This window comes from Uranotaenia lowii, chromosome 3, assembly GCF_029784155.1.
Source record: "Uranotaenia lowii strain MFRU-FL chromosome 3, ASM2978415v1, whole genome shotgun sequence".
NCBI lineage: Eukaryota > Metazoa > Arthropoda > Insecta > Diptera > Culicidae > Uranotaenia > Uranotaenia lowii.
The window spans coordinates 269,933,619-269,956,566 of NC_073693.1; the positions used below are offsets into that span (position 1 = coordinate 269,933,619).

Consider the following 22,948-nt stretch of genomic DNA (forward strand, 5'->3'; position numbering starts at 1 on the left):
TTTTTTTCTTTCAAATGAGTGCAAAACCACATCTAATTTTTATTTCGTTTTATTTACATACAAAAATTTGAATTCAAACACACGAGTGTTGAATATAGTTATTAAACAACCTTGTAATTGTTGACATTTCTTAACTTCAGTCTATTGATCCATTTTATTTGCTAACAATGTTGATAGTTAGGTTTAATTACGACTGATAATGATGAGTAGTAAAATATGTTGCTTTAACAGAACTTTGAACAAGGGTTTATTCGGGTGCTAAACTTTGAAGTAAGGTTTGTTTTTAGTCTTCCTTAAATCTTTATGTATCTTCAAAATGAAGTATGCCTATCACATCTGCGAAGGGTTGATCTCCTCGGTTAAATATTCTTCGCTCAAGCCCTCGCAAGATTCTCGGACTAAACCTTCCAGATCCAAATGCTTCTGAGGAAGCCGGGAATGCCCATAGGCATACTCGTTGACCACCCTTTGAATTTCCATTCGACAAAGTAGCTTCTTTGAAGGGTCGATTCGTCTCAAATGGGACAATAGACTCGACACGAAATAATCATCTTCATCCGGGCACCGATTGAAGGTCGTTGATGTTTCCAGTTGTTCCGACGAAAAGTCATCCAAACTAATATCGTTCTGCTCATTTTCTGCAAGCAGTTGTTGCCAAGCGCTGGGTTTATGGTGACTTATATGATCTTTCAGAAACAACAACGAGCCGAATAGTGGCCAATTGACGTATGGTTCGTAATTCAGTGGGTCTGATGAATTTTCCAATTCAGACTTCGGTATTTTAACAATATTCCTCACAAAGCAGTCCCGCAGAACTTTCCAACGTTTTTTAAGGACATCAACTGCGAAAAAAAAGAAGATTAAAAAATAGTCATGCTCAAACGTTCGGAAACCTACCTGGCACTTCAAGTTTTTCGGACAGAATTCCCCAGGCCCTATTCTTATTGTAATTTATTCCCAACTTTTTATTCCACAGTTCAGGCCGTGCGTAGACCTCGTGGATAATAAAATCGTCATTAAGTTCATAAACATCCGACATGCTCGAAAAACGAAATTTAATCTTCCTTGACCTAGTAATTAGGTTCTTATTGTAACTTAAAGGTTTTCGTAAATAAAAATCACAATAACAATTACTTGGTTTCGAATGGATTAAAATATTAAAACGATTTAAAATGTGTATAGAACAAAAAAATCGCGAAATTTTCGGCTTTTTTTCGCGTCGCGAAACGCTTCTGGAGCGGGTTTTGTTTTGATCTTAACAGGGATGCCAGTAATACATGTTTTGCCCGTATTGCTCACTGGGTTGCCAGGTGCCCAGATTTGTCTTAAATACATAGACTTTTGACGCTTTTGACCTTTCGTCCAGATGTTGTTTGGTCGGACACAGATTTTGAAAGGCACTATAATTTCATATATAGAGTATTTCCTGAGACAGATTGTGGTAGGATAACTTTTAGGTTTTTTTTTAAAGTTTCCTACATCTATTTGGCTTAACCTCTGATAGCTGGCCAAGGGGTATTGGAAGCAGAGAAAATTACAGAGTAACTTTTAGGTTTTGTTTCGAACTTTTTGAAAAATGTAAACAACAGGGGTGGCAGGTGTCCTGATTTTTCAGGATTTGTCCTGATTTTCGGACAGGACAAATCAGGAAACATCAGGACATTTTTAAGGTCATTTTTCAAAAATCAGGACAATTCAAGCGTTTTTGAAAAATCAGGACGGTCTCTCGAAAATCAGGACAAATCCTGAAAAATCAGGACACCTGACACCCCCAGAGATGCCTGGTGGTTTTGTCAAAAATCAGGACACCATGAAGAAAAAATCGCAGGATATTTCCGGACACTAACTTTTTCTGCTTAAATTGCATAAATAAAGGCGAAATACAGGTACTGTAATCGCCTTAATTTATGCAATTTATGAGATCAGCAGAGTCTCGACGCGAATGCAATTTATCTGGAAAACTCCATTTAGATATTATTTTAACCAAATATAATCATCGGGTAAATGAATTTTACTATACTATTACAGATTTATTCGATGTCCTGATAATTCAGCTTAAAATTCAATTATAATTAAGATTTTTTTTTCGAAAATCAGGACAATTAAATATATTTTAAAGACAATTTTAAATAAAAGTGATATTTTCAAAATGTCCGAACAATGTGTTGTACACAGAATTGTAAATATAATCACGTTTATTGTAGATTTCCGTCTTTTGAAACATAGCTCTCATGAGATGAGCAGAATAAGCACTAAAATTGCAAATTATATATCGTTGCTTGATATTAAAAAAGTACATCTCTCTCTATATGGCCTCATGTCCCATGTTTCTAAGATAAATGTTTTTGTATGTATGTATGTATGTATGTATGGTTCCCCCATCGGTAGCAAGGTCCTGCCTATGTCTGTGTGGTTGGCCCTAAGGCTTCCACGGCCGATGGTTCGTCAAGGGAAGGCATCCAACCTTAAGAAACCTACAATGGTTGGCTACCACTCCGCTTGTAATAGTTCTTTAGGTTATCCCCAGATGCATTCCCTCTAGTTCCCAATCCCCAATATGCAAATTTATATATGTATAAAAGTATGTATAAAGAAAATAATACATGTGTATCATAAAATATTACCTGAAGATCTGAAAAGAAATGGTATTAAATTATATGGATAAAAAAAAGTAATAATAAGTAACAACAATTTGAAAAAAAAATAAAATAGAAAAATTTTTAGAACAAATTTCTTAATAAACTAATTCCAAGTTAAACAAAAACTGGTTCCATGAATCGGAAAGCAACGTCTTCTTGAAAATTATGAAATATGCCACTAAAATTACCTAAATTTTAAAAAGATTTGTTTGCTGAATCTATTCTAATGAGATATTCGCTTTGGCTATTTTACTTCGCAATTGAAATAAACAACTATTAATGCATTTCCAATGAAAATTAAACAAAATACCTAAAAAATAGGTTTTAACCGAGAGCAATGCTTACACATATTACACTTTTTTATCAAGAAAAGTAAGAAAAAAAATAATAACAAGACAACAGTTTTTAATGTAAAATTGGCTAGGTCACATTTTTGCACCGACATACTAGGATAAGAGTAAAACAAAATAGATGATTTTTTTTTTATTAACAGTGATGTTTGACTGACAAAATATGATTGTATACCGATTGGCATAAAGTCATTTGGCATAAAGCCGTTTGGCATAACGCCGTTTGGCATAAAGCCGTTTGGCATAATGGCCGTTTGGCATAATAGTCATTTGGCATAATGGCCGTTTGGCATAACGGTCATTTGGCATAAAATATTGCATTTACTTTGGGCATGAAGACGGGGCCATCCTAAAATAATGGATCAACATTTCGAGGAAGCCTCCTCACGCTTCGCGTTCGAACTAAAATGATGTATGGTCCTTACGCTTCGCTTCGCGTTGCGGACCGGGCTAAGGGATTGTCCCTAGCATTGGGTAAACCTAGAAACACGGGGCCTTCCTAGGGTTTTTAATAAACCTAGGAAGACGGGGCCGTCCTAAAATTATTTATCAAAATTTCCAGGAAGCCTCCTCACGCTTCGCGTTCGAACTAAAACGACGTATGGTCCTTACGCTTCGCGTTGCGGACCGGGCTAGAGGATTGTCCCTAGCTTTGGGTAAACCTAGAGTGTTTCTAAGATAAATGTTTTTATCTAGAAATTCATCTTACGAACCAAACATTCTCGGCTTAGCTCACCTCAAATGTGAGACATTTTTTGCTAATGCTCATTACCAGAACTTTGAAGCATTGGTTCGCGTGCAAAATTTTGAAGTTCAATTAAGTTTGGTACCCATAGGCTTTTCAAAATTCGGCGTTAAAAAAAAGGATTCAACAGGATGAGGCCTATCACAAGGAACTGACCTCCTCGGTAAAATATTCTTCGCTCAGACCCTCGCATGTGTCACGGACCAAACCATCGAGATCCAAACGCGTTTGCGGAAGCCGGATCTGTCCATAGGCATACTCGTTGACCACCCTCTGAATTTCCATCCGACAAAGTAGCTTCTGTGCAGGGTTGATTCGTCGCAAATGGGACAACAGACTCGAGACGAAATGATCATCTTCATCCGGCAACCGATCAGCGGTCCTCTTCCTTGATGTTTCCGGTGGTTTGCTATATGTTTCCGTTTTGTTGCTTGATGTTTTTGATTGTCTCCTTTGTTTTTCTGGTTGTTTGTTTGATGTTTCCGATTCAGTGCTATATGTTTCCGGTTGTTTACTTGATGTTTCCGGTTGTTCCGGCGAAAAGCCATCAAAGCTTGTTTCGTCCTGCTCAATTGCTGCAACCGCTCGCTGCCAAATGTTCCAATTCGGTCCTCGCTTCCCAATGTGATCTTTCAGAAACAACATCGATCCGAACAGTGGCCAGGTAACATATTTTTCATAATCCAGTCGGTCTGAGGAACTTTGCAAAACTGACTTCGGTATGTTAAGAAGGTTCGACGAAAACGCGTCCCGCAAAAATCTCCAACGTTTTTTGAGTACTTCCTCTATAAAATATATAAAAAATTTAACTTAGTGTCCGAGCGCAAGCGGTCGTATCTTCTTACCTGGCACTTCATGTTTTTGGGCTAAATTTCTCCAGATCTTATTAACAACCCTTAGTTTGCGACTTACACCTAACGACTTATCCCACAGTTCAGGCCGTGCGTAGACTTCGCTGATAATAAAATCGTCATCAAGTGTGCATTGCGACATACTCGAAAAACAAAACGATTGGATTCGACCAAATTTAAAACGTTTTTGAATTTATAGAAAACTTTCTTTCTTTATTTGGCTTCGTCTGACACGACTGGCTAGGACCATTCTGGCCCAACTTGCCTCAATTGTGTGGATAGTTTTGGTTGTTGAATATAGGACTATTGCTTGAGGGTGTTCTTGTTGTTCTTGATCGGTGGGTTGTTTGTGTTTATATTGGAATTTTGACTTTCTTGATGTATTCCGTGATTTGGTTTAGTGCACGCTCATATTTTTTTAACCAAAAATGATTGTTTTTCATGCATTTTTTGATATTTTTAAAAGAACTCCTAAAATTGTTGTTTTTTAACCGTAATGAATTGTTAAACTTTAACCATTTTCCGAGTTCATGATGAAAATGTTGATAATGGTTAAAATTCAACAACTAAAATGACTGAAAAAAAAGTCGCCATGTTTGCAATCCCTGAAATGTTTGTTTTGTTTATGGTCTCGTGTTGTAATCGTAAATAATTTTTATAAATTCTCCTGAGATAATACAAACTGTAAGTATTCGCTTGATAATACCAGTTAAAATGATTAAAAGAAATTTACTTAAGCTTGAATTATCAACTCTTTTAAATTTCATTTTCAGGCGAGAATTGTGAAGCAACGGATATCCGAATTCGAAAACAGCAGCAGTTCCGCCGCGGATAGAAATCCGTCAGTTGACTCAACGAAACCTCCAGTTGTCGCCACGTCTATGAGTAAGTACATGTCGTTATTGGAAATATCTATCACCTATTCCGAGATAAACAACCATGAAAATATAATTACAGAATGTTCCGGAACTTCCTACATTTGCTGCATCAAGAGGTTCATGTCGGTTCGTTCCGAAAATATGCGAGGAAAAAATCAGCACTTAAAAAACTGCAGAGCGGGAAGCGTGATGTGCGAACATAGAAGCAGCAGCGCATCATCCGCAGTGGTAGCGCAGTGGCCGATACAAGGATAATCGAGGCAACGATTCCCTCGACCGGCTAAACTTTTTCCGCTAATGCAACATCGTAGTGCCAGCTCCTCTACCAGCATCCAACAGAGCAGATAGCTGTGAAGGCTACTAAAAATATCAATGTTTTAAAATAAAAAAATTGTTGGTACTTGTATCAACAGGTGTTACATTGATTTATGAATCTGTTATCCGGATTTAAGGTAACTCATGGTCATTTCTGAATATGATATTTGCTTAATGAATTAATTTTAAGACGATTCATATGTGGGAACAAATATTTCCTTTTGATTTCGGCCCCTTTTTTACTTTTTCGACCATGCTTGAAAAATAACCATTATTCAAGTTCTCTATGAAATCTCATTTTATGAGTTTTTCCTGAAAACTCATAAAATGACTTGATCCACTAAACTGCCATTATGGTTATTTTTCAAACATTTATGGTTCAACGTGGCCCAGCGTGTGATGTTTCGCATTCTTCTTTTAGGATGTTTAATAGTGGCTTGCAGTTTTCTAGTATTGGGAATTCCCCTCGGATGTTGTTCAATCTTGGACAATAGTATAGGATGTGCTCTAAATCCTCTGGTACCCTACATGTTTCGCAGAGTTCATCTGGCTCCAGCTTCCATAAGAACAGTCTGTTCTTCGTGAGGACATGGCCGGACCTTATTCGGCTGAGTAATTTTTTGTCGCTGTTTTTGAGAATCAGTTCTTTGAACCAAGGTGTTTTCCTAGGAAGTGGTTCAATCTGAGCATAGTACTTTCCTTTGAACAGAGAGACTCGACGGTACTCCCTCTTCCAGTTGTTCCAGGCTTCGTTCTTGGCCACCATGAACACGTCTCCTAATGTAAGTGAGTTGAACATCGTCTGCGGTTGGTCTGTCATTCGTACTGCTTCTCTGTCTACGATTTCGTTCCCCGCTATTCCGCAGTGACTATATAGGTATCCACTGGATTACTATTTTGTGCTTGTTGTTTATGCAGAGGAGTTTGAAGATATTCCAGGTGATGTAGTTTACAATTAATTGTTTTGTGTGGAGAAGCATATCGCAGCTGCTTGCAGAGTCTGTCATTATCACCGTTTTATCGTAATTGTTTTCTATGGCCCACTCCACAGCTAACTGTATGGCCATCAGTTCTGCGTTGGATATTGACACGTTTTCGTTGGTTTTTTCAGCTTTTTTGATTTTTTTCTGGGGGTCGAAGAAAGCGATGGCGGTCCCAGCTGTTTTTTTGCTTGCATCGGTAAAGATGATATTGTAATTCTTATAATCGGTGTTGACCTTTTCCCGGAACAGTGTTTGCCATTGCAAAGATGAAAAATTCGTTTTTTTCGATTGACCGTCTGTTAGGGTTCTTCTAACAGAATTGGTCGGATTCCAGCCTGGTTCATTGTGGAGTATGAGGGTTTTGTGTATATTTGGGTCCTTAGGATGAGTTTGGGCGAACAGGTCGAGGTTTTGGTCGACTATGTAAGTTAGGTAGGATCCATTCCAGGTTCGAGTGTCGATTGTCTTTTGGATGCAGGCTGCAAGCTGATTCTGGTGATAGTAGCTTCTGAGGGCCTCTCGTTTCGTCAGAAGTTCTATCCGGAATTTCATGGGGATTTGACCAGTGTCAGACAGAATCACGTGGATTGGTGTGGATCTAATGTACCCCATTGAGATAAGTAGGAAGGAGTTCTGGACCGTTTGCACTTTTTGCAGATTAGATTCTGCGGCCCCGCCGTATACCGATGCCCCATATTCCAGCTTGCTCCGCACCAGGGCGTTGCTTATTTTGATCAGCGTTTCTGGGTTGGCTTGTTTATTCCGGCCGGCTAGTAACTTGATCAGGGGGATTTTTTGTTTCGCCCTGTGGCACACATCCTCGATATGTTTCCGATGTCTAAGCGAACGGTCTAGGGTGAATCCCAGGTATTTGTACGTGTTGTCGATGTTCACATTGGTGCCTTTTATCTGGACGTTTATGTTTTGCGTATTTTTCTTGGTGAAGGGCACTATCGCGCATTTATTGGGATTGATTTCTAATTTTAATTCCAGCATTTTGTCTGCCAATCGGTCCAGAAACAAGTTCATTCGGCTGGCAGCAGTCGCTAATGTCTCGTCCTCTACAATGACCGCTAGGTCATCTGCGAATTGTACTAGTGTACAACCAGCTGTCCTGATATTGTGCAGCGAAGCAGAGTACAGGTTAAATAAGATGGGCGAGAGCGGACAGCCCTGCGGTAGTCCTTCTGTGACTTCACGTTCAACCGTTCCGTCCTCTGTGTTCAGTAAGAGCACTCTCGCACTAAGGTAGTTGTGTAGCCAGGATATGATCTTGTTCGGAATTTTGTAGTTCGCCAATATTTCTAACAACTTCTCTGTGTCCACCCTGTCGAAGGCCCTCGATACGTCCAGGAAGGCCACCATGCATTCCTGTGGCGGTAGAGAATTCGTATAACACTCTTCTTTAGCAGTTCAGTTCAGTACAGCTTTAAGCTAGAATTTATTGAATAGTTAATATAGGAATCGAATAGTTTAGGCATACCTTCTTACAAAATTTAGTGTTAATCCTTTTCTATGAATTCTCTAGCTTGTCACAAGTTAACCTCAAACTCTTTCCTGTAAATTAGTATGCAGGTGGAAAATGATTAATATCGATCTCAAGTTTAAATTCAACTTTAAATTCCTCACCTTATCCACTTTTCGTGTACAAACTAAGATATGATATACTGTGGGTAACAATTTAAATGATCTTCGAAATAATCTGATTCGCAACTCTATCCGAGAACACGCTATCTACCTTCAAGAGTACTACTTAGATGACACTATCCTGTTTACTTCGTATGACGTATTTCCGACCGAGGGAATGGACGGTACTCTCACTCGTTCGTCACGGGTTACCGCAACATCCCCCTGCCCGTGAAGTACCCCTTTTCCCGAGGGCACTCCCAGGACGTCAAGGACCGCTAGTCTGGTAGCTGCTTTCAGTGATGTTCCGCTGCTTGTCTTCACCCATGCTCTGCGTACTTGCCCATCGGCACCTAATACAACCTTTTCGATCCGTCCACGTTCATAGCCGTTTCTGACATTCTCGTTTATGACAAGCACCAGGTCGCCTCTTCCAAGGGGTTTCATGGGTTCGAACCATTTTGTTCTTCTCGTGAGCATTGGTAAATATTCGACTATCCACCTTCTCCAAAATCCATCGACTAAGTGCCTAGTTAGGCTCCAACTATCTCTTAAGGAGTTGCGATAGTTGTTTAACTCCGAAGGTGGTTGTTGGACTTCCTTGGACCAGCACAACAAAAAGTGGTTGGGAGTCAATGCCTCTTGCTCGTCACATTCGAGGGGTACGTACGTCAACGGCCGAGAATTGACAATACTTTCCGCTTCCAATAGTATGGTTTCGAATGCCTCATCATTCGGGTGTCTCACGTGTTCAGATAGTACTTGGAGTGCCAATTTAACTGATTTCACCATACGTTCCCAGGCCCCACCCATGTGGGGTGTGGCTGGGGGGTTAAAATACCAGGCCGTAGAAGCGTTGGTGAACGTAGAGGCGCACGCTTCATCAATAAGTGTTCTTTGTTTTCTTTCTTCTGCCAGCTCTCGGCTTGCCCCTTTAAAACAGGTGCCGTTATCAGAGTAAACCTCTTGTGGTGCTCCCCTTCTAGCAATGAACCTTCTGAAAGCCATAATGCAGGATTGCGTGCTTAACGTATAAACCACTTCAAGGTGAATAGCACGAATTGTAAGGCAGGTAAATAGGCATACCCAACGCTTGGCTAGACTTCTGCCTACTTTCACCTGAATGGGGCCAAAGTAGTCCACACCTATATATGAGAAAGGACGAATGTGTGGGGTAAGCCTGACACGGGGTAAAGGTGCCATAATAGGAGGTTTTGGGCTAGCTCGTTTCACTTTACAATATAAACATGCGTTTGCTATTCTACGTATGATCGAGCGCATGTTAGGAATATAATATTGTTGTCTCATTTCGTTAAGGACGGTCTCTCTATTTGCATGCAGGAATTTAACATGAAAATGAAGAATCAACAGATGTGTAATCCGATTCTCTTTAGGCAGCAGTACCGGGAACTTAGCATCATAGCTGATCGGGGCTAGATTCAATCGAGACCCAACCCGTATGATCGAATGTTCATCCGTGAAGGGATTTAACTTGTAAATATGGCTAGAAGCTGGAATGGGTTTTCCTCTGTTCAATAGATCTATCTCAGCGAAAAAGACGTCTGCCTGTGCTTGTTTCCATAAAACGCGTTCAGCCTTCTGGATCTCATCGCGTTGAAGTATTTTCTCTACCGTCCCGGGCGGTAACCGATGTCGGAAAGAATCGGCACCACGAACAATGTAGGAAGTTGTTCGCAGCATACGATTGAATGTTGAAAAGCGAGTAGTATCTATAAGCGGGTCTGTGTTGTGAACGTGGACGTGAACTGCTCTGAGCTCATCCTCGGTTGTGAAAGATTTACCTGATGCCCTTGGCCACTGCTCTTCCAATTCTAGTAAGAATGTTGGTCCTCGGTACCATCGACTATCGGGATCAAAGGAAGGCTCGTTATTCCATTTGGTGGCCTCATCAGCAACGTTTAGCGCCGATGGAACATGTCTCCATTCTTCTACATTTGTGCTCGACAATATTTCCCCGACTCTGAAGGTCACGAACTGATGAAATCGCCTGCTGTCTGACCGTATCCAGGCTAACACCGTTGCTGAGTCCGACCAAAACACCCTTTTCTCTATCGGAAGAGTCATCGAAGTAGCGACTGTTTGGAGATGTCTTGCGCCGAGGGCGGCAGCCTGAAGTTCTAATCTCGGGATGGAAAGCGGTTTGAGCGGCGCCACCTTTGTTTTCGCTGAGATAAGTCTGCATTTACAGTCATTTTTGTTTTCAAGTCGAATGTAGACCACACAAGAGTAGGCGGCTTCGCTCGCGTCCACAAAAGTGTGTAGCTGAAGTTTGTAATTTATTCGAGAGTCGGTATTGTAGAAGATGCATCGTGGGACTCGGACTTTGTGAAGGTGACCTAGAAGCCCTATCCACCTTTTCCATGAGTCAAGTAGATTTTGCGGAATCTGTTCATCCCAGTCAGACCCGGATCTCCAAATTTCCTGCATTAGCACTTTCCCGTGTATGATGTAGTGAGATATTAATCCTAGCGGATCAAATACGGACATTATTACTTGTAGTACTTGTCGCTTAGTTGGGATGTCCACACAATCGGCGATTCTCTGAAGGCAGGGTTTCACAATGGTGCTGAAGGTAAACATGTCCGCTGATGGTATCCAAATCATCCCTAGTACTCGTTCCATATTTTCTGCTTGATCGAAGTCAAGGTTCTTATCTAAAGGCGAATTAAGCTCTCCTAATCGTTCTAGGACCTCTGGAACGTTCGATATAAACTTTGAGAGCTGGAATCCTCCGGCTGCGTGTATTCGTTTGACCTCTTCTGACAGCCGAACGGCTTCTTCGACGGTATCGACACTTACCAGCCAGTCGTCCATGTAGGTGTTGTCCACTATAGACTTCGAGGCTTCAGGGAATTCTGAGGCGTGGGCGAGAGCGTTTTTATTTTTAATGAAGAGGGCGCTACAAGGTGAGCACGACGCACCGAAAGTGGCGACATCCATCACGTACGTTCCGATAGGTTCTTCAGGGCTTTTTCTCCATAAGAAACGTTGGAAATGTTTATCTTCATCCCGAATTCTTATCTGGTGAAACATTTCGGTGAGATCAGCACAAACTGCGATGTTTCGTTGTCTGAATCTCAAAAGAACCCCCATTAGTGAAATTAATAGATCGGGTCCCTTCAATAAAAGGTCGTTGAGACTTGTACCTCCAGTTCGTGCCGCAGCGTCCCATATCAACCGTATTTTGTTGGGTTTTTTCGTGTTAGTCACTACTCCAAGGGGCAGATACCAGGTTTTTTTGGGATCTGTTTTATTAAATTCAGCTTGTGTGAGTCGATGAGCGTACTTTTTTCGTTCATAGACGTCTAAAAGATCCTGGACTTTAAGCGCTAAGTCGGGTAATCCAGCTAGACGTTTCTCCAGACTAATGAGACGTTTCAGGGCCGTAGGGAAGCTATTAGGTAGATTTATAGGACGATCTTCTCTCCACAGGAGTCCCGTTTCGTATCTACCATCAATGAATTTGGTAGTTTCTTCTAGTATTTGTCTTGCCCTTTTATCAGTTTCTGAATCTAGGTTTACTGGTGGGATGGCTTCCTCGGTTTGAAAAAACTGTTTCATGACATCGTGCAGTCGAATGTTATTGAAGCTGATGTGTGAGTTTAGACTCTCTGTAATGTCATTACACTTATTTCCTTTTCCGAAGGTACACCAGCCCAGTCGTGTCTTGATAGCGACGGGTTCATGATCACCGCCCTCACGAGTTTCCAGAGAAGTCAGTAGTTTGGCGTGCTCTATGCCGATAATCATTTTTGGGCGCGCATCGTGATAGCTTTGTATGGGAAGTCCTCTCAAGTAAGGAAAAGATTCACACAGTACTTTATAATTCAAAGATTGGCTAGGGAGATCAAGTCTTTCAACGGTTCTAACGTCATCTATTTTAAACCGATTAGTGGACCCAATTCCCGAAATTTGTACACTGATTCGGTGTGAGTCCTTTTCTTGTCGACCTATTTTCGCTGTCCAGAAAAGCGTCAAAATATCTGGGGTACCCGTTACTCCGAGCTGCGTTGCTATATCGGACTCCAAAAGAGTTGTGGAGGAGCCATCATCCAAGAACGCGAATATCTCTATGAACTTGTCGTTGGCGGAAAGTGTTACTGGTAAGTATCGAAAGAATGAAAATGATTTTTCGTAGTGGTGGTTATGATGTGCTGTTGATACAGAGGTGTCCATTTGTGCCGTGGGGTCTCTATCAATCGTTCCGGATTCTCCAAAGTTGTGTAGCAGCCCGTGGTGGCGTTGCCTGCACCCATCAACTCCACAGATTCGGTTTGACCGGCAGGGCCATCTTTTATGGGGTACTAAGCAGGTCCAGCAGAGATTTAGAGTGCGAATAGTTTTCCAGCGTCCGTCGAGATTCAGCCTTTTAAAATTTTCGCATTGTGCAATGTAATGGTCGTGTCCCTTGCAAAAGTTACAACTTCCTCTCGGATTATAAGTCAGCGATTCTCGATCATCCTCCGCTTGATAATGAGCGTTTAAGCGTTCTCGTGGCTTAAAGCGTTGACTTTTCTGTTGCGCTACTGCTCCTACTTTCACTGTCAAATCCAAAGCAATGTCTACCAGGTTGGTCATAAACTGATTAAAAGTTTCAAGATCTACTTCCACGGGATTCCAGGGGAATTTGAACGTTCCCCACTGCATTTGCATCTGTACAGGTAGTTTGTTGATAATTTCTTGGAGAAGCGAAGGATTTTTTAAATGATCGCGTTGATCGGAGATTTTTATATGATCCACCAGGTTCTGTACGGCCGTACCAAAGAAGATTATGGAATCCAGATCATCTTCCCTCGGAGGGGGGACGCTGCGCATTCTATTTATGAGCGAGTTGATTAACAGGACGGGTCTACCATAGATCTTGTTGAGCTTTTCTATGACGATCGGAACGGATTCTGGGATATATAGACGACTTCTAACCGATTCGAGAGCCTGTCCCGAAAGTGCCCTTTGTAGGCGCGAGAGATTCTCTGCGTGACTGTATCCGCAATACTTCGTTGAGTTTTGGAAGGCAGCATAGAATAACGGCCATTCTTCAGGGTTACCGGAAAATACGGGTAGTTCTTTAATAATAACCTGCCTGGCAGCGAGTTGGGAAGTTGTCGGTTCCGCCCGTTCAGTTGCAGCGCTTACGGGATTTACATAGGGAAGAGTATCCGGAGCTGACAGATTTCCTTGTTGAACACCGGGAATTTGGTCACCAGAAAACGTACAGGTGTTAATCGCTGTTGTCAAGGAATTGATTTGTTGATTTAGCGAAGTGGATGCTGGTGGATTTTGTTGAAGCACAGTTCCTCCGTTCTGGTTCAAAGGGACAAGCGGCTCTTTGTCGGGTATTTTCCTGTTGGCGACAGATTTTAATGTCGTTGGGATCGCTCGATGGATCGTTTCTGCGTTTTTGTCTTTCGGTGTAGAGGATTCCCTAGGGGGGGCATTTTGAAGAGTTGTATCGCTGTCACTGGGTTTTCCCGTAACAGGGGTTTTTGCTGTTCCGTCATCCGCCAGCCAGTTTAGCAATCTTTCTCGAACCTTTGTGGAACTGACGTCGCTCCTTCTGCTGGAGGGTCCAGCCTCTTCTTCTTCCATTTTTTTCAGGATTTCGTATTTCTTTTTGATGTAATCTTCTTCTTCTTGTATCTTTTGTAACTTCAGTTCGTGCTCTTTTTCCAGTTTCTCAAGCTTCATCCGGTAAAACTCAGAGTTCTTGCTGCCCCGACTAACAATAGATCCATTTCGCCTACTGGAGGGCTTAGTCGTTTTATCCTCCGTTGTCGTTAAGCAATTGCTACACTTCCAGCTTCGATCTGGCTCCGAAATGGAGTCGCTTACTCCCGCACATTCGTAGTGCTCCCAAGCATCACATGAATCGCAGCACACCATATTACTATCATCTTTGCGGGTACATTTCGCACAACTTTTAGTAGTTTTGGACTCATCTGTGTTTATATTGGCCATGGTAACTGTTCTTCTTAATTTCCCCAACTTCGGGTCTTAAATTTTCTTAAAGTTTGTGGCGGTAGAGAATTCGTATAACACTCTTCTTTAGCAGTTCAGTTCAGTACAGCTTTAAGCTAGAATTTATTGAATAGTTAATATAGGAATCGAATAGTTTAGGCATACCTTCTTACAAAATTTAGTGTTAATCCTTTTCTATGAATTCTCTAGCTTGTCACAAGTTAACCTCAAACTCTTTCCTGTAAATTAGTATGCAGGTGGAAAATGATTAATATCGATCTCAAGTTTAAATTCAACTTTAAATTCCTCACCTTATCCACTTTTCGTGTACAAACTAAGATATGATATACTGTGGGTAACAATTTAAATGATCTTCGAAATAATCTGATTCGCAACTCTATCCGAGAACACGCTATCTACCTTCAAGAGTACTACTTAGATGACACTATCCTGTTTACTTCGTATGACGTATTTCCGACCGAGGGAATGGACGGTACTCTCACTCGTTCGTCACGGGTTACCGCAACAATTCCATTTTTCTGTTCTTGGCCTCCAGAACAGTGTTCACTAGGAAGTTCACACAGGACTGGGCAGAGCAGAAGTTCCTGAAACCGAATGAGTTTGCTGGCAAGATGTTGTTGACTTGACAGATGTTCGCTAGTCTGTCCTTAATGACCGAGTTGATGAGTTTCAAGTTGATATTCATCAGGCTGATTGGGCGTTTGGAAGAGGGCCCCGTGAGCTGTCCTTTTTTGGGAATTGGTTTTATTTCTGTGATCCTCCACCGGGGGGGAATCTGACCCGAGACAAAGACGCTACTAAGCATCTCACAGACTTTCAATTGCATGTCCAGGTTGAGGCCTTTGAGAATTGCGTAGGACATCTTGTCTTCCCCTGGGGCGGAGTGGTTTTTTTTCTTTTTAAGGGCGTCTAGCAGTTCCCGAGCCTTGAGAGGGTGTTCGAATTCCTCAAGTGCCTTGTCCGTGATTATGGTCGGGCAAACTATCCGTCTTCTTTCGTCCCTAAAGTAATGATTTATGAAATCGGTCCCTTCCTGCGACGTGAGTTTTTTAGCTGAGTCACGTCCTCCTGATATCGAAACATCGATGCCCTTGGCAATGTTCCAAACATGTTTAGCGGGGGTATCCTCGTCTATTTTGCTGATAAGCTCGGCGATGTATGAACGCTTCTCCTTTCTGAACTCCTTCTTGAAGACTCCTCTTTTCCGTTTGAGCTCGATGTAGTCTGTCTTCGACCGGCTTTTGTTGTAAGCTCGTAGGGCTTCCCTTTTCTCGTCGTAGAGTTCGCTGATCTTGGGTGTCCACCATTTTTTAAGGTAGTTACATTTTTTCTTCCTGACCTTGTACGATGCGGCGTTTATATACTCTTCAAAGATGGCTTGCATCTCTTCTGGGTCGTAAATGAATTGTGGCCGGATTCCATTCAGTTTTTCGATAACTTTTTGTTGGTTGACTTTGGTGGTTTCACTGTCGAAGATCTGCGCGTCACTGGAGATTTTGACCTGTATTGGTGCGTGTATGCTCTCGAAGTCTTCCTCCAGCACTTTCCAGGTGGCCTTTCGTGCTAATCCCGGGGTGACCAAGGAGATATCAATTGTGGATTGGCGATTTCCAGGGGAGCTAATTAGTGTGGGAGACCCATCGTTGAGGAGTATGAATCTGGAATCTTCGATCAGCTCTTCCAACAGTCTGCCCCTGTAGCAGCTGTCGAATTCTGGGCTCCATGCCTCGTGGTGCGCATTGAGATCCCCCCCTATGATGATTTCCCCAGAGATCCTGTCCAGCCAGTGGAAGAATAATTTCAAGTCTTCCACGGCGTTTTTCTTCTGCTGACTGATACTGAGAGTCCAATCTCCCCTATCTGGGGGGAGATAGGCGGTTATAAATGTTATCGATTCAGCTCCCTTGATAATTTTAACTGCAGTTGCCTCTAAAAAGGTGAAATCCGGAGTCTCGACTTGCTGCTGTGTCAGCTCTTTGGCAGCAAGAATGCCTACTCCTCCGTACCCGTTCAATCTTCTCTTAGAAGTTAGATTGAATCCCTTGAGTTGGAAGCTTTCCCCTTCGCGCAGCCAGATTTCTTGCAGCAAGCAGATTTTGGAGTCGGATGTTGTTATTAGTTTTAATAGTTCTTCTCGTTTGACACTCGGTCGGACTGATTGAACGTTTAATTGTAGAATTGAGATGTTGTTAAGCATTTTGGATGTCGGTGATTATTCTGGATGGTTCATAATGTTGACTTGTTGCTTCACTGTTGATGATGTCGTTCAGCCTTCCGTATGTGAACAAGAGAATCTGGTCCACATCTGTATCCTTATCGAGAGCATTCAGCTTCAGGGTGATCTGGTCCTTCAAAGCTATGAGTGGTCTCAACCAGATCCTTTCTCTCAAGCTTCTGATGAGTTCTCTTCGTATTGAAGAGACTACTTGCTCTACGAAGTTTGTATTGAAGACGAAGGTATCAGCTGCGCTCCTAAAACTGTCGTTTCTTTCCTCCTGGCTGTCTGCCCCTCTGCTCCGCGAGGAGCTAGAGCGGTGTCTCTCGATCCGTGTTCTTGTAGACCCTTGTGTTGCTTTTTCATTTCCCTCCAGTGACGGGAACTCATCTTCATTTTCTAATTCCAGTCCTTCGAAGCGGTTGCTTAGGATTGGAAATTGAGTGGCTGCTTCTTTGTATGATATACCATTTTTCCTCATTGCACTGGTTATCATAATTCTTCGTCGTCGTTCCAGGCATGTGGGTTCTTCAGGTTTATGATTCCCCTTGCAATTAGGACAGAAAGGAGGTTTGGTGCAGCTATCTCCTTTGTGTACCCTGGCACACACCGAGCATCTTTGGACCCCTGAGCAGAACTTAGTTTTGTGCCCAAAGCGCCAGCACTTGGAGCACTGCTTGACCGGGAAAACATATAACTCGGCTCTGAAGGAACAGCCGTAAAGCTTGATTTTGTTTGGAACCTTCTCGCCTTTCACGATGACCTTTATATTTGTTGTTGGCAGCAAGTCTACGCCGTCTCCTTTCCTCATAATTCGTTCGACCTTTTTAATTTGCTGTTCACATTCCATATTTTCAGACAGTTCCTTGTCTGAGTATTCCGTTGGAATACCACGGACAAAGGCAATCGTATCTCGCGAAATATTGGGGGAGTAAATTTTTAGGTTATGATCCGAGAGCTTCAATTTTTTGAGTTCGGAAGTAGCTCCTGGAGAGTCCAATTCGAGCTTGAACCGATAGCGTCCAATCGCTTTGACTTCCGAGAAACTCTTGAATTTTAAATGATTTAGTAGTTTCCCTATCTCTAGGGGATGTTTGGAGGTTTGTCCAGCGTAATCTATAGGCTCCAAGATCACCGTCACGGCGTTTATTTCTTTGCTTCCGTCTGTGGGATTGTTCTGGGTCATCACAGGGGGATTAGCACTCCGTGTTTGCTTGGGGATTGCTCCGGATGATGTTTTGGCAGGGAACATTGTGTTGGCACTAGCTGAGGTCTTCTTGGCTGGCTGAGTTAAGCTTATTCCTTGCTTTGTGCCTAGCCTCTGGCTTCTTCTTGCTTCTGACCATTGCTCTCCAGCGCTGGCTGGTCTCATCATTTTGATTCTTCACCTTAGCTCTTTCCTCTTCTTTGACTTCTCTTCTTTCACTTTTTTTATCTTCCTTCACTTTCTTATCTTCTTGCACTATATTAACTTCTTTAACTTTCTTGTCTTCTTAAACTTTTTCATCTTCTTTCTCGCTTTCTTTTTAACTTATCTTCCTTTTCTTTCTTCACTGAGGCCTTATTTTCTTTTTGAAATCTTCTTTATATGCCCCTCGTTGGCGTTGGGTGCCCTCCCGAATCTCCCCAAATGGCAGAATATCACCCGCGATTCACTGCTCTTCGACGACCGAGACTTTGAACGAACCGGCAGCGTTGCTCGCGCGACACCTCTTTTACCGGAGCACCCACGACCCCACACTGGCACCCTTCTAAGGAAAAGGAAAATGGCGGGAGCCCGGCCCACACAAAAAACCCCGGAAAACTCGCGAAAAGCACTAAATTTCACGGCTATCGGCACCGGAGCCTGTCCTCGGGACTCAACGGAACTATTGCCCCACTTTTGGGCGGAAACAAACGCGCACCACTAGTAAAAATTTGAGAATTTCGCGGATGACAAAAAAAGCACTACCGACGCCATATGCTTCTACACGCCAAAAAAAAAAAGTATAGAAAACTTTGCTAATTTTGCAGCTTCACTCTGCGTCACAAAACGCTTTTGGAGGCTCTATTTTTGTTTTGATATTTCAGGGATGCCAGTAGTACATGTTTTGGCCGTATTGCCTCAGTAATATTGTTTGACCGTTTGGGACTGTTCAGATACCACGTGGACAGAAAAATAAGATTTTTGAACCCCTCTCCACCCCATCGTGGACAAGCGTGGACATTTGGCAAAACCTACCCCCCTCCCCGGATGTCCAGGGAGAGGGACACTATACACAGTATACTTAATGATCCCGCGCCAATCCTCCGGTGCATAGGGCTCGGATGTCCACGTGGACAGATTTGATTTTTTTAAATCTCAATCGAATTTGATAGTTAGAAAACAGTATTAACTTTTTGCCTTTTGGTTACTGAAGCTTTTCCTGATAATATTATAAAATAATTATAAAAATTTCAAATTTGTAAATTCTCATATTTATCACATGCTTTCAAGTGACTACTGATTGTCTTAAATAAGAAAGCTTTGCAATTTTAAGATTTTGATTTAAAAATGTTAATATTTGTTCATCTTTAGAAAATATTTTGGAAGTATGTCCACGTGGACATGACTTAACCCCTACTCCCCTCTACGTGGACAAGCGTGGACATTTTCAATTGAATTGTGGACGTACAATCTAAAGGATTGCATATATATTGGTCAACCTATTGGAGATTTTTTTTTAAATTTATTTATTTTCGGGATTTTAACAATGGTGTCATTCACCCCTAGCGAACCCTAATCTAATTTACAGTAATTCTATGATTTTTGATTCCTTTAAAAAATCTATCATTTTGTCTTCAGGTTGTTTTTCATTTTTTAAACTAATGCAAGGATTAGGATCGATCTGATGTTTTTGTCTTAAAGTATCGTATTTTATACAATTGAACAGTAAATGTTTCATATCGTTTCTGGTCCCACAAGTACCACAGTTAAGTGATCCTCCCTTCACCATCAGGAATCCGTGTGTAGCAACCGAGTGGCCGATTCTAGCCCGGGTGAGGGCCCTGCGTTCTACTTGATTGTTCCGGTCATTCCACTTTTGAGTAGAATTTTTTATTTGTCTCAGGAAACTAGAATTGCCAAACCATTGATGTAAAATAGAATTGATCCACAATTTTATGTCCTGTACTGGTACATCGATATCCAGCGGTGTTTTTTCTTTTCCTTCCGCAGCAAGGGTGTCTGCTCGGCAGTTTCCTTCAATACCAACGTGTCCTGGGATCCACGCTAAAACTGCATTTTGTTTTTTGCATGCTTCTTCAATTTTTTGAATCCACGGGTGAGGCGACGTTCCTGATTCGATTGCTTGCAAGGCACTTGCAGAATCACTGCATATGAGAACCGATTTTCTGGATTTTTGCCCAATTTCAGTTAAAGCTATTAGTATAGCATAGGATTCTGCTGAGAAAACTGTACAGTGAGGAGGAAGTGCATCATAAATTTCGGTTTTTAAGTCTGTAGCTGAGAATCCCACTTTGCTGTTCAAGTTTCGAGAACCATCGGTAAAAATGACGTGGAATCCTTTGTAACTAGATTTCAAATTTGCAAACAACTGTTGCCGCTTGTCCCACTTCGAAACCTCTCTTCAGGCCTGACTGTGTATTGACAGTACACAATCCAACTGGCCTGCTGTGTTTAGGAATGTGTTGATCAAAAGTCGATCACGCTTCCTATACAGAGTAGTCTGTTGTACGGCAAAGGCGTACCACCACACTTTCATGCTTTCCAATAAAAATGCCCTAGACTTACAGTTTCAACACCTATCCAAACTTTATCCTACGAAGCTCATCTGATGCTTGCCTATCCGCCTATTCTTCATGCCTTTACAAATTCTTCTACCTAGCGTTTCATCTCGCCGCACGTGTCAATGAACATATTAAATTAATTCCAAGGTATACCCGGCTAGCATTTCACTAATGCTAAAACCGCCAACCTTCATCATACTATGTGTGCCAGGTTATGTCATGACCGGGATTCGATCTCATGAACGTTGGCTTAGAAGACAAGTATGCTATCCTCTAGGCCACGATCTGCTGGCTGGGGGCAAAATCGGGTTTTCACTGTATTTATTTTATTTACATAGTATTCCGTCTCACGAAATAACTTTACGAACATAATTCCTAAAATTCACTCGGTTCATAGCAACCGTTTTCCAGTTTCTCGGGCACTCCACGTTCAGATCACGCTCCACTTGGTCTAACTACCTCGCTCGTTGCGCCCCCGCTCGTCTTGTTCCTACCGGATTCGTAGCGAACACCTGTTTTGCAGGACAGTCGTCCGGCATTCTCGCAACATGTCCTGCCCAGCGTATCCGGCCAGCCTTAACCACCTTCTGGATACTGGGTTCGCCGTAGAGTCGCGCGAGCTCGTGGCAATAACCGATCAATCGTTTCAAATGCCCTCTTAAAATCCAGGAACACAGCAATTGTGTAGCTACCATTTTCAATATTGATCTTCCAGTTTCGAAGTATCAAATTCACAGCAGATTCAGTTGAATGTTGTTTCCTGAATCCAGACTGCTCTGCAAAGTATTTCTTGCGACTCAATAAAGTTTAAAAACTGTTTTTTTACTGCCAATTCTAGCAGTTTCTCTTGGATTTCCAACATATTTATAGGACGGTATAACGTTTCCTCTCGTGCATTTTTCTGTTTTTCAATAGGAACAGCAGTTGAACACTTCCACGAATGGGGTACTTCTTGTTTGAAGACTTTGTGTTTATAGCATCTCGTAACGGACTCGCTAGTTCTGTTAAAGAATCTTTAAAAACCCTTAGAGAAACACAATACCCGCCGTTGGTTTCATACTGTTCACAGCTAATAACTTTTTTGCCTAATAAGATACGGAGTTACGGTCTTCAACAAAGTTGTTCAGTGGAAAATTTTCTCAAGGAAATTTATAAATTGGCACAAAAATCATTAGCTGACTCGGTTCCACAGAAGAAACAAAAATAATATTGATTTTTTAGTACAAAATATTCAATTTTTCCATACAAACCTAAAAATTTAAATGTACTCATGTAAACATTACTTAAAAATTCTGCAAAAAATCATGGATGAGTTTTGGACCAAAACGAAGCTTTTGAGATCCCAGGGTTTGAGAAATTCAAAAATGACCCCAAGTCGACTCAGTCTACTGTAACAATAATAATCACAAGAAAATTATTGTTGAACCGTACTTCTGTCTTTTTCGGCAACTATGAAATATTTTGAATTTACGATTTACTTCACGGTAACTTTAAAATTCATGGTGATTTCAAAATAAAATGCGGTTAATTTGAAAATCATTGTTCGGTTATTCTATTACCATGGTTTTTTTTTTCTATTCTGATGAGACTGGCAACTCTGCTGTTTAGTGATTGCATGGTTTTTTATCGGTATCAAAATTCTAAAATTGTGCGTGTTGTGTCTGTTTTTAACTGGCGGTTCTACTATCAAAAGATAGGCGAAGTTTTTGTGATTTAGTGTGTTGCTAAGTTAAGGATGTGTATGATTGAGTTAAGAAGAAATCAGTGATTTTAAATGAAAGTTTTAGACACCTGGTCCTGTGATGACTCGAACCGTAAGAGGTTGTTTCGTAAAATTTCCGCTTGAACTTGACGAAGAAGTGGCGCTAGTATACCAGATTAGCACGGATTCAAACCGCGTCACCAACCTTTCTCAAAAGTGAACTTATACTCCCAGGCTCAGGAAATATTTCACGGAGACACAAACCAAGCTTCAGATAAGTACCCTTCCAGTTTTTTTCATTACATCGTATTCCTGTTTTTTTTTAAATTGAAATTGGAACGATGCGAGAACTGTCTGCTCTTGATAGTTCTTGTATGTATGTATGTATGTATGTATGGTTCCCCCATCGGTAGCAAGGTCCTGCCTATGGCTGTGTGGCTTGGCCTTCGAATTTCTTCTAGGGCTTCCACGGTCCGATGGTTCGTCGAAGGAAGGCATCCAACCCTCAGAAACCTACAATGGCCGGCTACCCGTGCCGCTTGCAATATTTCTTTAGGTTATCCCCAGATGCATTCCCTCTGAAAATATATAATTGTATAAAAATAATATATGGCGGTAAGGAAAATTACTCAAAATATTAGAATAAACATATAAGAAATTTTTAAATAAATAAATAGAATAATACATATAGTTATATAAAATTATGAATAAAAATATATTCTTTATTGATAAAAAGGATACGAATCTGAAAGGTAAAATTATGATTAAAGCATTTAAACAGAGTAAATATATATGCTAGGTAACAGATATTAAAAATAAGTTAAAGATTGACGCCATTTCAAAAACTCATCCAAGTGTCTTTGTTGATGATCCGTTTGG

General features: G+C 41.5%; 3 protein-coding genes and 1 long non-coding RNA gene across 5 annotated transcripts; 1 reads left to right on the forward strand and 3 right to left on the reverse strand.

The window, feature by feature from the left end:
• Positions 1-33: 33 nt before the first annotated feature.
• LOC129755251 (uncharacterized) lies at positions 34-18,649 on the reverse strand. Of its 2 annotated transcripts, XM_055751639.1 has the most exons (4): positions 18,587-18,649; positions 4,580-4,779; positions 898-4,519; positions 34-842 (listed from the first exon to the last, which is right to left on the reverse strand). In XM_055751639.1, exons 2-3 carry the CDS (start codon positions 4,725-4,727, stop codon positions 3,876-3,878), a joined length of 792 nt encoding a protein of 263 aa, XP_055607614.1. In that variant the 5' UTR covers positions 4,728-4,779; positions 18,587-18,649; the 3' UTR covers positions 34-842; positions 898-3,875. The 2 variants fall into 2 exon arrangements, with proteins under 2 accessions (XP_055607614.1, XP_055607613.1); XM_055751638.1 differs by lacking the exon at positions 18,587-18,649 and having other exon boundaries at positions 4,580-4,834.
• LOC129753400 (uncharacterized) lies at positions 331-1,039 on the reverse strand. The gene is made up of 2 exons (XM_055749220.1): positions 898-1,039; positions 331-842 (listed from the first exon to the last, which is right to left on the reverse strand). Exons 1-2 carry the CDS (start codon positions 1,037-1,039, stop codon positions 331-333), a joined length of 654 nt encoding a protein of 217 aa, XP_055605195.1.
• On the forward strand, positions 5,088-5,825 carry LOC129755252 (uncharacterized). The gene is made up of 3 exons (XR_008739218.1): positions 5,088-5,269; positions 5,359-5,470; positions 5,543-5,825. It is a non-coding gene; the product is annotated as an uncharacterized LOC129755252 (long non-coding RNA).
• LOC129753401 (uncharacterized) lies at positions 8,511-14,363 on the reverse strand. Its single transcript, XM_055749221.1, has one exon. The coding sequence runs from the start codon at positions 14,361-14,363 to the stop codon at positions 8,511-8,513; it is 5,853 nt and encodes a 1,950-aa protein (XP_055605196.1).
• Positions 18,650-22,948: the final 4,299 nt, after the last annotated feature.

What these genes read in the sequence shown, in the direction of transcription:
- LOC129753401 (XM_055749221.1), bottom strand. Translation starts at nt 14,363, where the DNA reads ATGGCCAATATAAACACAGATGAGTCCAAAACTACTAAAAGTTGTGCG.
- LOC129753400 (XM_055749220.1), bottom strand. Translation starts at nt 1,039, where the DNA reads ATGTCGGATGTTTATGAACTTAATGACGATTTTATTATCCACGAGGTC. An exon ending in CGAAAAACTTGAAGTGCCAG is followed by an intron (nt 843 to 897) that starts GTAGGTTTCCGA and finishes TTTTTTTCGCAG; the next exon opens with TTGATGTCCTTAAAAAACGT.
- LOC129755251 (XM_055751639.1), bottom strand. Translation starts at nt 4,727, where the DNA reads ATGTCGCAATGCACACTTGATGACGATTTTATTATCAGCGAAGTCTAC. An exon ending in CCAAAAACATGAAGTGCCAG is followed by an intron (nt 4,520 to 4,579) that starts GTAAGAAGATAC and finishes TATATTTTATAG; the next exon opens with AGGAAGTACTCAAAAAACGT.